Source organism: Pteropus alecto, unplaced genomic scaffold (genome assembly GCF_000325575.1).
Source record: "Pteropus alecto unplaced genomic scaffold, ASM32557v1 scaffold33, whole genome shotgun sequence".
NCBI classification, from domain to species: Eukaryota; Metazoa; Chordata; class Mammalia; order Chiroptera; family Pteropodidae; genus Pteropus; species Pteropus alecto.
This window is the reverse complement of record NW_006435762.1, coordinates 4,154,192-4,170,706: the sequence shown is the minus strand read 5'-3', so window position 1 is coordinate 4,170,706 and position 16,515 is coordinate 4,154,192. Positions and strand designations below refer to the sequence as shown.

At 36.1% G+C, this 16,515-nt stretch overlaps 1 protein-coding gene and 1 pseudogene across 4 annotated transcripts in view; one reads left to right on the top strand and one right to left on the bottom strand.

Annotated features, from left to right (window-relative positions):
* PLD1 (phospholipase D1) overlaps positions 1-16,515 on the top strand; it is a 143,618-nt gene that overhangs the window by 31,214 nt on the left and 95,889 nt on the right. For 2 of the 4 annotated variants that reach the window (XM_006910836.3, XM_006910835.3), the window contains exons 1-7: positions 1,700-1,894; positions 2,133-2,260; positions 5,973-6,118; positions 6,344-6,449; positions 7,816-7,881; positions 14,207-14,265; positions 15,550-15,642. In XM_006910836.3, coding sequence (XP_006910898.1) covers positions 1,735-1,894; positions 2,133-2,260; positions 5,973-6,118; positions 6,344-6,449; positions 7,816-7,881; positions 14,207-14,265; positions 15,550-15,642 — 758 coding nt within the window. In that variant the 5' untranslated portion in view covers positions 1,700-1,734. Of the gene's footprint in view, positions 1-764; positions 956-1,193; positions 1,322-1,699; positions 1,895-2,132; positions 2,261-5,972; positions 6,119-6,343; positions 6,450-7,815; positions 7,882-14,206; positions 14,266-15,549; positions 15,643-16,515 lie in introns of those variants that run through there. The other 2 variants (XM_025046054.1, XM_025046055.1) reach the window with 2 other exon arrangements.
* LOC112479043 lies at positions 11,600-11,717 on the bottom strand (annotated as a pseudogene).

Here is a 16,515-nt window from a genome sequence, read left to right as displayed (position 1 = left end):
CTTAAATCTGAGTATTTTAAATGAAAAATAAAATCTATATGAACTCTTCTTCCCTGGGTACTGATGTGCAACGACTTGTGTTATTAAATGTCAGAATGAAATAGAACCAGTTTTCTTAAAAAAAGAGAGAAGTATAATTCTAGCACCTCTGGTATCCTTCGGAATGGGTATACTAATCAATTACCTTTCAAGACACGTACATTATTATAACTTCTGTAAAGTCATGGTCAAAATCTCTTATCTCAAAAAGATAGTATACCTCTGTCACCTACAGAGGAAAAGTAGAAAGATTATGCTACTGTAAAAATATTTTTAAATCTGCACATTGAAATTATATAAAAGGACTTAAATTTTCTTTAGATAATATTTAAAATTGCTTATTTTATATATTTTCCTTTCCGTGTATCTATTAAAAATAAGAATCAATTTGTTTTCTCTAAATAATCATTCCTAAACCAATCTTCCTTGAGATTCTCCTCACCCAAGTTAATAAAATTGAATGAGAGATATATTAACATTTATTCAATGTGTTGTTTTTTTTCCTTGCTTGTTTACAATTAAGTATCTTCAGTTTAATTTACAAGCTGGGAATTCTTTAAATGTTAAACAAGAAAATAAATTGAGAGGTTGTTTGAGATAACTGAGGCTCACATAGACTAGCTGACTTGTTTCCATATGCTATATTTAAGCCTGGATTCAAATTTAGAATAGGATTTTATTTGACCAAGACAATAAGTCCTCGTAACCCTTTTCTCCTTTCCCAGCCCCGTTGCTTTTACTCTGTCCGAAGCCAACATGTCACTGAAAAATGAGCCAAATGTAAATACCTCTGCACTGAAGAAAATCGCTGCTGATATGAGTAATTTAATAGAACACCTGGACACTCGGGAGCTCCACTTTGAGGGAGAGGAGTTGGAATGTGATGTGTCTCCTGGCGATCCCAAGATACAGGAAGGTAAAGACTGATGGTCTTAGTGAGGAGGGGAGAGTTTATCAGGGTTGCTTGGCAGAGCACAGATTTGAAACAACCAACAAATGATTGATGTTTCCTTGCTGATGTCATTACACTGGGTTCAGACTGTTTCATGAACTGTTTTCTTGTCGCATGTTATGATTCTTAAAAAAGATGCCTGTAAAGGGCGTTATACTAATACCATATATTCTTGCAATAACTTTACTTATTTATTTTTTAGTGTATATTCCTTTCTCTGCTATTTATAAGACTCAAGGATTTAAGGAGCCTAATATACAGACGTACCTCTCTGGCTATCCCATAAAAGCCCAAGTTCTGGAAGTGGAGCGCTTCACGTCTACGACAAGGGTCAGCACATTTTTGGACTCACTTCGTGTTAGTTAATATATATGAATGAACACACAGACTTCCGTTTTCCTTCCTCCTAGCTATGCCTATGTTTTAAGCTTTTTGTTTGTTTTTTGTTGCTGTTGTTTATCACTTCCAAGCTCCCATCATTTCCCCAGATTTTGCTTCCTTCACATTTAGTGTTTATTCTCATATGCCTATTTCCCCATTCTGGAAAATGCTTTTATAAAAAATCATTTAATGCAATTTAGAAGTTTACTGAGGCTCACATAGACTAGCTGACTTGTTTCCATATGCTATATTTAAGCCTGGATTCAAATTTAGAATAGGATTTTATTTGACCAAGACAATAAGTCCTCGTAACCCTTTTCTCCTTTCCCAGCCCCGTTGCTTTTACTCTGTCCGAAGCCAACATGTCACTGAAAAATGAGCCAAATGTAAATACCTCTGCACTGAAGAAAATCGCTGCTGATATGAGTAATTTAATAGAACACCTGGACACTCGGGAGCTCCACTTTGAGGGAGAGGAGTTGGAATGTGATGTGTCTCCTGGCGATCCCAAGATACAGGAAGGTAAAGACTGATGGTCTTAGTGAGGAGGGGAGAGTTTATCAGGGTTGCTTGGCAGAGCACAGATTTGAAACAACCAACAAATGATTGATGTTTCCTTGCTGATGTCATTACACTGGGTTCAGACTGTTTCATGAACTGTTTTCTTGTCGCATGTTATGATTCTTAAAAAAGATGCCTGTAAAGGGCGTTATACTAATACCATATATTCTTGCAATAACTTTACTTATTTATTTTTTAGTGTATATTCCTTTCTCTGCTATTTATAAGACTCAAGGATTTAAGGAGCCTAATATACAGACGTACCTCTCTGGCTATCCCATAAAAGCCCAAGTTCTGGAAGTGGAGCGCTTCACGTCTACGACAAGGGTCAGCACATTTTTGGACTCACTTCGTGTTAGTTAATATATATGAATGAACACACAGACTTCCGTTTTCCTTCCTCCTAGCTATGCCTATGTTTTAAGCTTTTGTTTGTTTTTTGTTGCTGTTGTTTATCACTTCCAAGCTCCCATCACTTCTCCAGATTTTGCTTCCTTCACATTTAGTGTTTATTCTCATATGCCTATTTCCCCATTCTGGAAAATGCTTTTATAAAAAATCATTTAATGCAATTTAGAAGTTTAATAAATTGCAAAGTGGCTCTCCTAGTCCTGCTCTCTCCCCAGTTTTCTGTTCAATGTGGACTCCTGGGGCATAACCATTCTATCTAGAATGCCAGATACAGGACAAGGACAAGTTTAGCTTTCCTAGTGCTTGTTTAATAAGAATTTAATGATGCTACCTGGCTCTTGAAAGAAAAAAAGCCAGAGTACTGGATTGGCTGGTGCCATGACCCAAAAGTTCTGCTGAGAGACTTCTGTTGGCATACTCCACCTCTCTGATTTGTTCCTGGCACCTGTCCTTTAGGCCCCATATTTTTCCCTTTAAGTGCTGAATGGCATTGGGAGTAAAATGCCTTCATCAAGCAAAGCTGCACCCTTTGAAATGAAGTGGACTAGGAGAAACGTTTGCTCTGTTTTTTCCTGGTTTTGCAGTTGTCAGGTCTGATGGATAGGGAGTGTTGCTGCAGGGTAGTGGACTTTGTCCCTTCAGGATAATCTCTGGCCACCAGAGTAGGCCACCATTTTCTCCTGCCTCAGGGGAAGTTTAGTGTAACCTTTCTGCCTGGGCAGGCTTTGCCTTTCCTTCCTCCTTGTCTTTTGGAGGGTGGCATGTACTGTTTGGGTCCTGATGACTTTGCCTAGTGCTCTCTCCTGACCTGCCTCTGCATATGTTGACATCCATGTTGGTGTCCTGCCTTTCCTTTAGGCTATTCTTATGTGTTGGGTCCATATCTCCCTGTATACCATTGAGCACCACCACCCAGAAATGTCTCTAAGATGACCTTTGCCTTCTTATTCTGCCTACCAGCTTTTAGAGTGAGAGGTGACGACATGTGGGGGTTAAATGCACAGACTCCAGAGCCAGACTGCTGGTTTAAGTCTTGTCTTTACTTTGTGATCTCCTGCAAGTTACTTAACCTCTCTGTTTCTCATTTTCTTCATCTGAATAAATAGTGCCTACCTTATAGGTTTGTTATGAAGACTTAATAATAATAATAATAATACATAGTATTATACTTATATATTATATATTGTATTATATAAATATATACTGTATAATACTATATATGATTATTAGGTATCTCCTAAAGTTATTAATGAAGATAAATATTTAAGCAACCAAACCATAGACTTCTCTTTGCATATACTCTTCTCTTAGTCAAGTGAGTTTGATTTAGTTCTGTTTTGAATCAGTCTGGGTGAGAAAGCTAACGGTCATCTTTATCTTACTTAGCGTTTCATTTACTAAAAAGTATGAACTAAATTCATGCAGTTTGAATGTGATTCCAGGTAAATAAAAAGAACCCCTTTTCTAATGACTGAATACATTCTATGTGCCAGCTCACGGCCGAGTACTTCTCTGTTCACTCTTGTGACAACCCCATGATACAGATGTCATCACCCGCCCTCCCAGGCTGGAGATCTTCCACTTGCCCCTCCAGCTCCTCTATGCACCCTGCTTCACCCTGGTCTTTGCCTTTGTCCTCTGGTAACACTTAGATGCTGGAGAGCCCAGGTAGGAGATTGGGATCACCTGGGCTGACCGTGTCCCTTGACCAAAGGTACCCCTCTTCCAGCCAAAGCAGCCCTTTTTGCGTGGCTCTCTCCTTCCCATGCTAACTCTTGGTCCTGCCATTTGGCCTTTCAGGACTAGGGATGCCTCCACAAGTCCCAGGTAAAGAGGACTCTCTTTGTGGTTTTCTTACCCTATCACACCTTCATAGGCAGTCCGTTTATTAAAACTCCTCAAATTGTTCCAATTCCCAAGAATTCCAGTAATTCTGCTGGGATGTTGTCTAACAGAAGTGACACTTGGCTGAGGCTTCACAGCCAGTATAGGCTGCACCACAGGGTTTCAAACTTTTACAGTCTTCAAAAAGGATGTGGCAACCTGTGTCCATTGTATCGCGTACTGCCTCACAATTGCTAAGAAATTTAGTTTACAAAATTTTGGATTTCTGTGTGAGGAATAAAACTTGGCATTTGCAATGTTTGGTAGCTATTCAGTTTTCTTAGACTGGGAAATATTCTAGGACATGTGGCAGTTTGCCCACATTATGTAATTTTTCTTATTTATCTTAAATTAAGAATTGTTCACTTGAATGTACAGTTTCTGGCCATTCCAAGTTTTTCTGCATCTTTTTCTGTGAAACGATGCAAGATGGTACCTATAATGTTAGCCAAGGTGAAAGATAGCATATAATATTGAACCCCAGAACTCAATTTCTTCAGCTTCTGGTTGTAGTAACTGTCATGAATCCTAACTAGGAACAAAGCAAGTGCTAGATTGGAATGTTTATCCACCATATGGTTGAATTCCAAAATTAAGAGTTCAAGTTATATTGACTCTTGTGCTCTTGTTTTATAAACTATTTACACAGAGTGGTCATGATTTAGAATTTTGCAACATATGACAAACATTGGTAATGAATGGCAGCAGGCTAGGAATCACCCATGGAGTTGCTGATACCAGATCCTGGATAAGCCAGCAGAGTAGAAGACATTTACTTTCTCCCACCTCCAACACCTATGGTGCCTAAATCCTCCAGGTGGTCCAGAGTGCCCATTCCCCTGCACCCCTCTCCCAGACACACCATGAGAGCTTCCTTCAGTACCTCTTATGCTTTATAAATATCTCTCTGTCTACTGACACCTTCTACTATGTCAAAACTCCCATCTCCCCAGTCTGTTAGCTCTTCTGTTTGAAATAATTCACTAGTCACCAAGATATATTGGCATTTTAATAAGGAATATTTTGTTTGTTTGTTTTATTTTTAAATTTTTATTTTTTTTATTTCCATTTTTAAATTTTTAAATGGAGATTCATTTTAGTTAAATTGTTAGGGAAATATTTTGTGTGTAAAAGATCTTTTCCTCCTTTTCTCTAATAGCCTGTACCTGTACCTTCCAGGTCACTGGTGGTGCTTTAGGACAGGGCTATGTTGTAGACAAGGATGGGCTTGGAATGCATTTCAGAAGAAGATATAGTGTCATGTGTGAAGGGCAAGAAGTGGGCTGAGAGGGTGCTCTTGGAATCCATTTACTCCAGCTTCTCTTTCAGCCCATCCAACTGTCTTCTCACTGCTTATACTTTTGGAATCCCCTGTTGGTTCATTAGGGCCTTTACTCATTGTCTCCTTTACTTGGTTTTTGGTTTCGGGTGTGTATGCATGAGTGTGTGTGTGTGTGTGTGTGTGTGTGTGTGTGTGTGTGTGTGTATTTGGAGCAATGGGATTTGCAAGAGTTTGTCTTTGGTGTGATTCTGAGTTTGTCTTATGTGTATTATAAGGCGAACATTTGAGAGCATTATTCTGTAATCGATTGATTTTGAAAACATTTTTCTTAAGTACTGACACATAATAAAGTAGGCTAGATTTAAGGGTACTTCCATGTTACTTATTAGCTATTGTTCATTAAGAGATTTCAGAATTTTTGTTGTCATCTAAAACACTAACCGTTTTTATTTATCACTATAGGTACGAAGCATCAATCTTTACACTATTGAATTGACACATGGGGAATTTAAATGGCAAGTTAAAAGGAAATTCAAGCACTTTCAAGAATTTCACAGAGAGCTGCTCAAGTACAAAGCCTTTATCCGAATCCCCATTCCCACCAAAAGGTAACTGTTTCAGAATTAATTATAAGGTTATTTCAGTGTTCAAATTGGGTGGAAAGAGTATTTTATTCATATCATGGGTTAACTAGTCCATTGTTGGTGGATATTTTCTATTAAATAGGCTCTTCTAACAATGAGCTATCTCGTGAAAGATACTACAGAGTCATGCCTCAAAGTCTATTCTAATAATGTTTGCATTGTGTGTGTGTGTGCATGTGTATGTTTTAGACACACATTTAGAAGACAGAATGTCAAAGAAGAGCCTCGAGAGATGCCAAGCTTGCCCAGTTCTTCTGAAAACACGATAAGAGAAGAACAATTTTTTGGTAGAAGGGTAAGTCCTTCACTGTTCTGTTGTTCTGAACATCATTTGCAGTGCTGTAGAAACATGGTGTCTGCTGAGGGGTCAGGTGGGCCTGGCTGCAATTTCTCTCACCCACTGATCCTCACCTAGGCTGGTTTTGCTTCTCTGGAACTAGTTAGGCAGCCCCTTCTTTCCTGAGCCATTCTGACCCTGCATTTTTCCAGAAGAGGGAGAGTGTCTCTATTAGGAGTCATATGATGAAGAAGCTGTCCTCTTTGAGGAACCTCTTTGAGCTCGTTGTGAGTCAAGATTGAACTCTTTCCTAATTGAGGGTTTTGAGATCCAGTCTTTTAAAATCCTGTATTTCTATATGTTTGCTTCAGAATTTTCAGTAGCTTGTCTTAAATATATGTAAAATCTCATTTCTCAACTATAGATGGGGCAGTTGGGGTCTGAAGGGTAAGACAGAGACACAGGCATGCACAACAATAGGACAGAAACTTCAGGAGGAGTGACGCTACTGCCTGCTAGGCTTCAGTAATACATTGCTACTTGGAGACTAATTTTTTTTTTTTTTTTTACTAGAAAATTAACAAATATCAGTTCTCTTTTGTAATGTGGAACTTCCATGTTCTGAAGAAGATGCTTGATTTGTACTTCGTTGTTGTCATCTTGTTTGAAATCTTTTTAGGGATCTGGAATACAAATTTTCAAAGATACCTAGATAAATAAAATTATACAGTTTGGAGTTACTTGTGTATATATGCACAAGTGCATATACTTTGGAGTATATAAGTTTGGAGTTACTTGTGTATATATGCACAAGTGCAGTTGAAAATGATACACTGTGTCTTTAATAGTTAGTGCTTCAGTGTGGATCATAGTCAGTAGTTGACATCCTCCCCTTACATGTTAACATATTTGAAATCAGGGTACAATTTAATAGAAAGTCTTTTTTTACTTAACCTCCCTCCTCCCCCCCCCCCCCCCCGAAAATCTATTTTAAAAATTGCAGTATATATTCCAGTAAATTCAGTGTTGGAAGTGAGGAAATTCAGTTTTTTGATAAAATTAACAAATGTTTTAAAACCACTTACTATAGCCAAGTCCCGTGCTAGTAACTATAGAATATACAGCTGGGCCCTTGTCAGCAGATTATAAAAAACCCAAGTGTGTGAAAAATTAAATAGCAAGAAGAGATTTAAATAATGGTTCAAGGGAACTATGGAAATTACTTCTTAACTCTATTCAGGATTTCTTGACCAGTGACAATATTAAAAAGTCGTTGAATAACTTACAGAAGTTAAGATGGACTGATGATCACATTATCATCCTTAACTTTAGAATTTTTCTATAAGTGTGATATTATCTCTTATGTAAAATATTTGCATTGCAGAAACAGCTGGAAGATTACTTGACAAAATTACTAAAAATGCCCATGTATAGAAACTATCATGCAACAGTAAGTACTATTTAGTTATTTTAATTTTGAAGTAATTTATAAAATCATAAATTGTCAGCTAAATTTTGGATCATTTTATTAACACAAGTGCTTATATCCACTTCAGCATAATTCCTTGCTTTAAAGTAAATGAAATGAATACAAAATTGATTTGACAGTAAGGATCTAAGTTATGGTGATGCTATTTTAAAAATAGAAAATATAACAATATGTTTATAACAATAGATTTAAATGAACTTGAAATGCTGCTACAGGCTAGACTGCCTAGAAATCAACCTCCTTTTTTTCTTCCTGCTTCCAGAATAATGTCCCCAAGCATTTCTAAGCCTGCAGAAAAAACATTAAGTAGGAAGTGCTGAAAACAGTTGAGCTGAGTTGAATACCCAAAGATTGTACAGATCATACTGCTATTGCCATCTGACTGGCTTGTGATGCTTATAAAAGGCCTGTCTTTTCATGTGAAAGTGAGACGCATGGGAAAAGCCAGGGAGAGAAGAAAGTCTTGGGCAATAAGAGGTGGTGGGGCTTTGAAGCTGCTGGGCACAAACAGGAGTGAGCGGGCTTCACAGAGGTTATCGGGAAACAATGAACTCTGCTCCTTTAGAGGCCCTGGAAGGTGCAGTGTTTTGAAAGGGTTAGGATTCAATTATTTAAATGTCCAGATATCTGAGAATGCACTGGATTATTATATTTTGTGTCTGTGTTTATATGAACTGTATAGCTGTAGGGTTGAATGTATGTATGTCGTGTCTGTGCAGAACTTAAAAGTAGGAGCAGTTGTGACTTGGCCTCCAGTTTAGAGAATGGTGTCACATAAATACTAAACAGAGAGAGGGAAGCCCTCTATGTTTTTAGGAGAAGAAGCAAGAGCGCCTTGACTCTGGAGTATTTCGGTGACTTGCTGCTGCTCCCTTGCCACCTGCCCGCATATTATTTGCAGACTGGGGCATGCACCCAGCAGGTCCCCTTTCCGCACAAATGACCCAGGTTGACCATGGCCCACTTTCTGTAGCAGCTTACCCTGTGATGTTTGATGGACTTGAGGGAGCTTCTATTGTTTCATACCTGGAGGGGAGTTTTCTAGGGAAACCCAATATTTGGGTCCAACCAGGGGATCTCAAAAGAAGCACGATAGGAAGAATTTCTTCCCATTTAGGACTCAGCAATGTGCAACTTCGGAAGACCGTAACAAATAAGATATTACTGCTCTTATTACTAAAAATGCTGCTTCCTGTTGTGTTCTCTGCAATCAGATATGCTGTTTTCTTTAATAGGGAATTATTCAAATGTGTACTAGTACCGCTATGCAGTAATTTTCTATTTGTTTCACTTTTCTGCCTTCCTGTGACTTTACTTTTCCTATTTCTTTTGGCTCTAGAACAGTACTTTGTGAGTTAGTCTTCTCTTTCTACATACATTACTACATTTTGGATTCTAATGTTGATTAAAGAATGTTTACATTTAAAAAAAATGTTTATTTTAATTTCTTTTCCAATCATAAAAATCTTTCCAAAGTTGACCCATGTTGTATTTAGAAATTTCAGAATGTCTTCCAGATATTTCATAGTACTGGAATCTATGTTACTCCTAGTTTTTGATGGCTGCTTAAATTATTCCCAACAGTGGAACTCTCCAAAATGATTCAAGCATAGGATACAGTTTGATGTCTTAATTCTCTAACATTATTTTCCTTTCATACCAAATGTAATTTGGCCTAGAGACTAGATTTACAAGCCGCTGTCTCATTTATAAAATTAGGTTGGCTCTATGTATATCCTTTGATAATTGTGAGAAGTATTAAAACTCCTGTCTGTAAAAAGCATATTAAAAGTTACTTTTATATAATCACATGTAATTGATTTGTATTTTTGTAAGTGTGAAACAGACTTATTGGAAAGTAATTTGGGTCCTTAGGCCAATAGGATCATGTCTCATAGGTCAAGGGATCACATAGAATCACGTCCCTAATTTCAATAAAATTTTAATGAAATTAGACACGGCCAGCTTTTTCTTCCTACTTTTATATTGTTGTTGGTTGGTTTAGGAACTTCCTTTTCCTCCAAGAGTACGAAGACTTCCTTTGCTTTTATTCCTTTTTGTCTCCTTGAGGTTCTGAAAAGCAAGGTGTCCCAGTGTTTTAGTAGATTTAACATCAGATCGTTTCCTCAGAGATTATTGGTAATTCATTCTGTTTTCCTTACTCATTTGTCAAATGGGAATAAATGTATTTGGCCTCTTCTCAAGGCATAAACATATTTTTAAAAAAGAAATATTATTCAATTCTACGGTAACATATAAAATCTCAAACAGGATTTCTTTCATGTTCTGAATTGTACCACTAGCTGGGCACTTACATTACTAACTGGAAAATGCTTGTTATCTTCCAGGGAATTTAAGGAGGAGTCATTAGAAACAATAAATGTACTTTTTTTCCTGACTGAAAATTCAAATCTAGAAATGGAACAAAATGCGTAATTTCCAAGAGAAGGGCCCTAAGCTGATAGGATGATATTGCTAACTTCAAGTAAATCATCTGACTCCTATAACTCAAAATCCTTATCTCCAAGATGATAATTAACTTGAAATCTCCATCTTGGAGGTAAGGAACCTGAGGATAAACATCCTACAGATAAGTAACACTGAGTTCACCTCTCTCTTGCTTTATAAGATGAATAAATTTAGCTCGAGGGGAAGAGTGGGTAAAGATTAATAAAGATGCCAGCAGAGGAAAGCTGTACTGATTTAAACATCTGCAAATTAAGGGAAGTGTTGCCATTCTCATGATTGAGTCTTAGAGCTGGGAAAGTCCACAAGCCTTGGTCCAGCCTCTAGTTTTTCTCCACAGATTAGCTGTCTTTGTTTTCTTCGGAGCTGTGTTGTTTTATCTGCAAGGCAGCCTTTCCCAGAGTAGTTGAGCCCATCTCCTGTTTTTACTACAAAGGCACTGCCCAACTCCATGTTCTTGTTTTCCTTGCTTCTGAGAAGTTCCCACTTGGCCACTTGCTTGAATTTTTGCTACCTCAGGAATAAAGGGGGTGCCTCTTCTGTTACAAAGATGAGCTAGAGAAGTGGCGTGTATGTGATTGCCAGGTAATTTCCAGGACTTATTGTTACCCCTAGGGCTTGTTGCTTATTCCTTGGCATAAGAACCCTTTGCTTCCCTGTTTTCCCAACATTTAATTGTACTTTTTACAAGTTCCTTTGGGGGAAATAAAAAGGTATTCATTAGCACGTTATTTTAGAGATCAATAAGCCTTATGACATATTGTCAGGCAAATTAATCATTAAATTCTTATTGCTGAGAATGACTTGCCCAAACGGAGAATGGAATTCTTAACACTAAAGATGCACTGAAATGTCTGGACAACACAGTCTTTGTTACATTTCATATTGTATTATTTAGGTTTGCTTCTAAATTGACCTTGCCACATTTATTTTCAATCTGATAAATCTGTATTAGAACATTTATTGCCAGATATTTGTCGATTTCTCTAAAATAGGGCCAGGTTTTTCTTGAAATCTCTCTTTAGTCAAACTTTACTAAACCATTAGGATAATTTAAATTTATATTAATGCACAACTTAAAGTTTTCTGCATTGCTAATGTATACTTTTAGTTGTTTTTTGTTTTTTGTTTTTTTAGGCGAGGCAACCCTTGATTGACCTCACAGATTGCAAGGACCTTGTCCACTGACAATCCCTTATTTTTTTATTTTTTACTCCTACAACACTTGCTCTTCCAAGGTGGTCTCCCATCCTAGTACTAACCAGGCCCGACCCTCTTAGCTTCCGAGATCAGACGGGATCAGGCTTGTTCAGGGTAGCATGGCCGTAGACTGTACTTTTTAATTTGCATGAAATTCTTTACACTTAGCAGTTTTGTTATGATGTTCTAAAGTTATGCTTTCTGAATTATTTCAAAAATTATTTCTGTTGTCAACTTTCTGATGATAAGAGCTACGTGAATATAAAATGTCCAGGTGTTAGATAAGTGGTTTCCTTGATATTTGCTTTTTATTTCCTAGTTTTCCATCCAATTGTTCTGTGACTTTGCATAAATTAGTCACACCTCTGTAGTTGTTTCTTCCAGTATAAAGTAGGGACAACATTTTCTCTTTGCTCCCTAGAGATAAAACGAGAGCTGTGGCTTTGGATTTTAAAACATTTTGGATTCTGTGGCTCAGAGTGCAGTGTCACTTCTAGTATGTGTTACTACATTTTCCCATTAGAAAGCATTTCCACAACCCAGATTAAAAATGCATGGTACTGAATCACTATGTTTTATATAAGAAATGAAATGCAAAGACCCTGACTTTTAAAATCCTTTTAAAGAATTTAGTGTGAAGATATGTTTTATTTGGGATTTTAAAATCTTTTTGAAATTTGAATACTTCCTCAAATAATTCTAAGAAAGAAATGCAAGCATTTAATTAAAATTCACAAGGACTGACAGCTCTGAAAGATTTGTAGTTTTTTCTTACAAAGTTAATATTAAATATTTCCAGTCATGTAAAATTTAAAGGAAAACTGTCGTGCTTCATTATTATTAATTTCATTTACAAGCCTCTGAGATGTCACATGAACTAGGAAGTGGTCAACCTGTCTCTATAACTCTATAACTTCTCTCACATGTAACTGCTACGGTTCTTCCCGTAGGACTTTGTTGATGAAGAGTGTTTGCCATGTCTGTTTTCCTGATGCCAGGAGCAAATATTTATTGTCTTTGATTTTTCTAGTATGGCTATTATTGACATGGTCTAAGACCATTGGCAGATCCAGGCTTACTGTGGCTATTTAAAAAAATTCTGTAAATTGAGAGCAAAATAATGTCTAACTATACAAAACAATAGCTAACCTTTATAACAATTATAACTATAGTTGTTTCAAAGTGCACATGAGGTAAAACTTCTGAATATGCTAAGAATTACATAATGTTTACTGGTTTTCCCTTCTGTGCCTCCATGTTTTCATCGAGCCCTCACCTAGCTTAGAATAAAGTTGCTCAATTTGAGTAAGATAAATGTTGAATGACTTTTTCTTTTGTAGCTTAGGTTTGAGGATACTGACTGGTCTGACATTTTCTGAATCTACCTCTTGCTAATTTTGTGATCTTGGGCAATTTACTTAACTTTTCTAAACCATAAGTTGGTGAACTATGGCCCATGGATCAAATCTAGCCCACAGTTTGTTTTTTTATGGTCCATGAGCTAAGAATAGTTTTTACATTTTTAAATATAGGAAAAAATCAAAAAAGAATAATATTTCATGACATAAAAATTATATTAACTTCATATTTTAATATAATTTAATAAAATTTAATGAATTTATAGTATATTTAATATAAAATATTATATTAAATTCATAAAGTTTTTATGGAATACAGCTATGCTTATTAATTTATGTATTGTCTATGACTGCTTTCATGCTACAGTGGTTTAACTACATGGTTCACAAAGCCTGAACCATTTACTGTCTCTTTGCCTACCCCTGCTCTAAACCTCAGTTTCCTCTTTTGTACAGTATGAAAAATAGCACCTATTTCAGAGAAGTTTGAGATAATACGTGAAAAATGCTTAGTATAGAACAAACAGATATTAAGTACTCAGTAAATGTTAGCCATTGATGTTGTTATTATAATTTTTATCGTTTTTAATCTCATAATTCATATAGCGATAGTGGACTGAAAATTCTCTTCCTTTATACTCAATAAAAAGATAATTATTTTTATATTATAACTACATATAATTTAATGTTTATATTAGAGTATTCTGGTGTTGCTGATGTTCAAAGACCTCTCTACTCTCCCCTTACTTTACTTTGCCATTTAATTTTCTGTTACTCTCCTTCATCCTTCACTCTAGCCCAATGGTACATCCAATGACCTCGTTACACCTTTCCTGTTTTATGTCCCCCTTCATCTCTTATTTCCACATGGCAAGTCTAGTTTATTTTCCAAACCTGGCACCAACATCACTCCCTTCTCACGAGCTTTAATTGTTTGTGTGTACACTAAGCCACACAGTTCTCTTCCCCAAAAGAGAAGCAACAAAAACAAACTCAAATGAATTTTGGGAGTAAACTCTGTCTCTACCACCTCTTGAGCATTTTGTCTCTACATCTTGGAGTACACATCACATTCTTGGTTGTGTTTTAATTATATACTTTTAATCTGTACTCTTTAGGGCAATACCATTGTCATTGATCTGTGTCGTCTGTAGAGTATCCCAGATGTGTTTACACATAGCAGTACCTAATGTGTGGTTTTTTGAACACATAAATTTCTTTTTTCTGACTTTTTAAAGTTTGGATTTTTGGCCTCTTTTCAGACAGAATTCCTTGATATAAGCCAGCTGTCTTTCATCCATGATTTGGGACCAAAGGGCATGTAAGTTCCTCTGTTGGATCTTTAGAGAGAAGTATGAAAGTTGATAAGCATTAATATTTATTGTCATGCCGTGATGATAGAATTCACTTGGTTTTACTGCTAGCTTCTTTTCTCCCCCTAACAGAGTCAGAGCAACAGAGGGGATCTATTTATGCAAAACAAATTATCTTGCTACATTAAACAACGGTGGTAACTGCTCCACCCTCTGTCTTGAAATGTGCGTACAGCACTGGTTTTCTCTAATCCAGCAGTTGGAATGTTTAATACAGGTAGCAGATATGATGTGTGAAAGAAAGCATTACAAATCAAACATACCATATTATATATTTTGAAAGCATTAGAAATCAAACATACTATACTATATATCTGAAAGAGAGTAGATCATAAAATTTCTCATCACAAGAAAAAAATTGTAACTGTGTCATGATGGATGTTAACTAGACTTATTGTGGTGATTATTTCCCATTCAGTGTACAAATATTGAATCAATATTATACCTGAAACTAATGTAATGTTATATGTCAATTATATCTCAATTAAAAAAATCCCTTCTTCTAATTACATATGAAAGTTAGCTGTTTATCACCTGTTTTCATGACTAAAAATAATACTGTTTAAAATGTATGCAACGCAGGGTTGAAATTTACTTAATGATTTCAAGTAATAATTTTAATGAAAATATGAGATTCTGATATTATAAAGAGCTTAACTTTTTTGGTAAAGATTATTGTTAGTGGTTGTTTTAAAATATTTCTTTCGTTTAGGCATTATTATAGTTATTTCTTTTCACATCTTTCAAAATCAAGATCTTTCTCTTTCCAAAGCTAAGAGCTTTGCTTTACTTTCTTTGCATGGCTTCGTCCTAGAACTGTAGGTGAAGTGGTGCAGAAATGCTTTGGCATTTGTGAGTGAGCACCTCCAATGGTTTCAGCAGCAACTGAACCATCTCCATGCAGGTGTTCGACAATGCGTGGGGTCTTTTTGAGGCTGTTAACAATGACGAGGAAAAGCTTCATGTTTATAACCAAAAGCCAAGACACTTAAGGTCTTGCAGTGTGCTCAACAGAATTATTCGGCCCCCAGTGCCAACAGGTATACACGTGACCAGAGTGCTTTAAAGATGAGCCTAGGAAATATGGTCCTGAGCTATTTGAGGGTGAAGGAGGTGAGGAAAGTCATTTGAGAATGAAACAGTTTATTTAGTCCCAAGTTGGAAAGCTGTATCAGCTGCTAAGAGCGAGTTGGAAATTTGAAGACAATGGGTTAACTTGATGTCTTTTTCAGAGAAGGCATGATAATGAAAAGATCCGGGGGACACAGGATACCAGGCTTGAATTGCTGTGGTCAGGGAAGAGCCTGCTACCGGTGGTCTAAAAGGTAGGACTTAGGAGTCTTGTGTTTTTGTTTTACTAAACTGGATATTTGAGGAGATTTACAGACTAGTTTTAAATTTAACTTAATTTAAATTATAAATTATAAATCCTTTGAAAATCATAGTAGAGAAAACTTTAAATTATTTTAAGTTCCAAGTTTCAACATAAATCAAAACCATAGTAAGATAAAACTTCTCACCCACTGGATGGCTATAGTAAATAAGATGGACAAAAATAAGTGTTAACAAAGATTTAGAGAAATTGGAACCCTCATACATTGATGGTAGAAATGTAAAATGGTGCAGCCACTTTGTAAAACAGTGTGCTGGTTCCTTAAAATGTTAAACATAGAGTTACCATATGCCCCAGCAATTCTACTATGTATTTACCCAAGAGAAATGAAAAATATGATTATAGCAAAACTTATGTGTGAGTGTTCATAGCAGCATTATTCAGAACAGCCAAAAAGTGAAAACAGCCCAAATATCCATCAACTGATGAGTGGTTAAACAAAAGGTGATTTATACTGTGGAATATTATTTGGCTATAAAAAGGAACGAAGCCTACTGATGGGTACGGGCTTTCTTTCTGGGCTGAAGAAAATATATGGAAATAAATAGCCATGATGGTTGCACAATTTTGTTACTATACTACAAACCATTGAATTGTATACTTTTAAAGGGGGACTTTTATGGTATGTGAATTTTACCTGAATAACATTTTAAAACTTTTAATAAAAAAAAAAGAAATATTGATATATGCTATTTCATGAACAAACCTTGAACATGTTGCAAATAATAATTTACTGAGATCTTGAAAAAATATTAAGAAATATGTATTATTTGAAAATAAACCTTGAAAAAGATAATATGAGCTC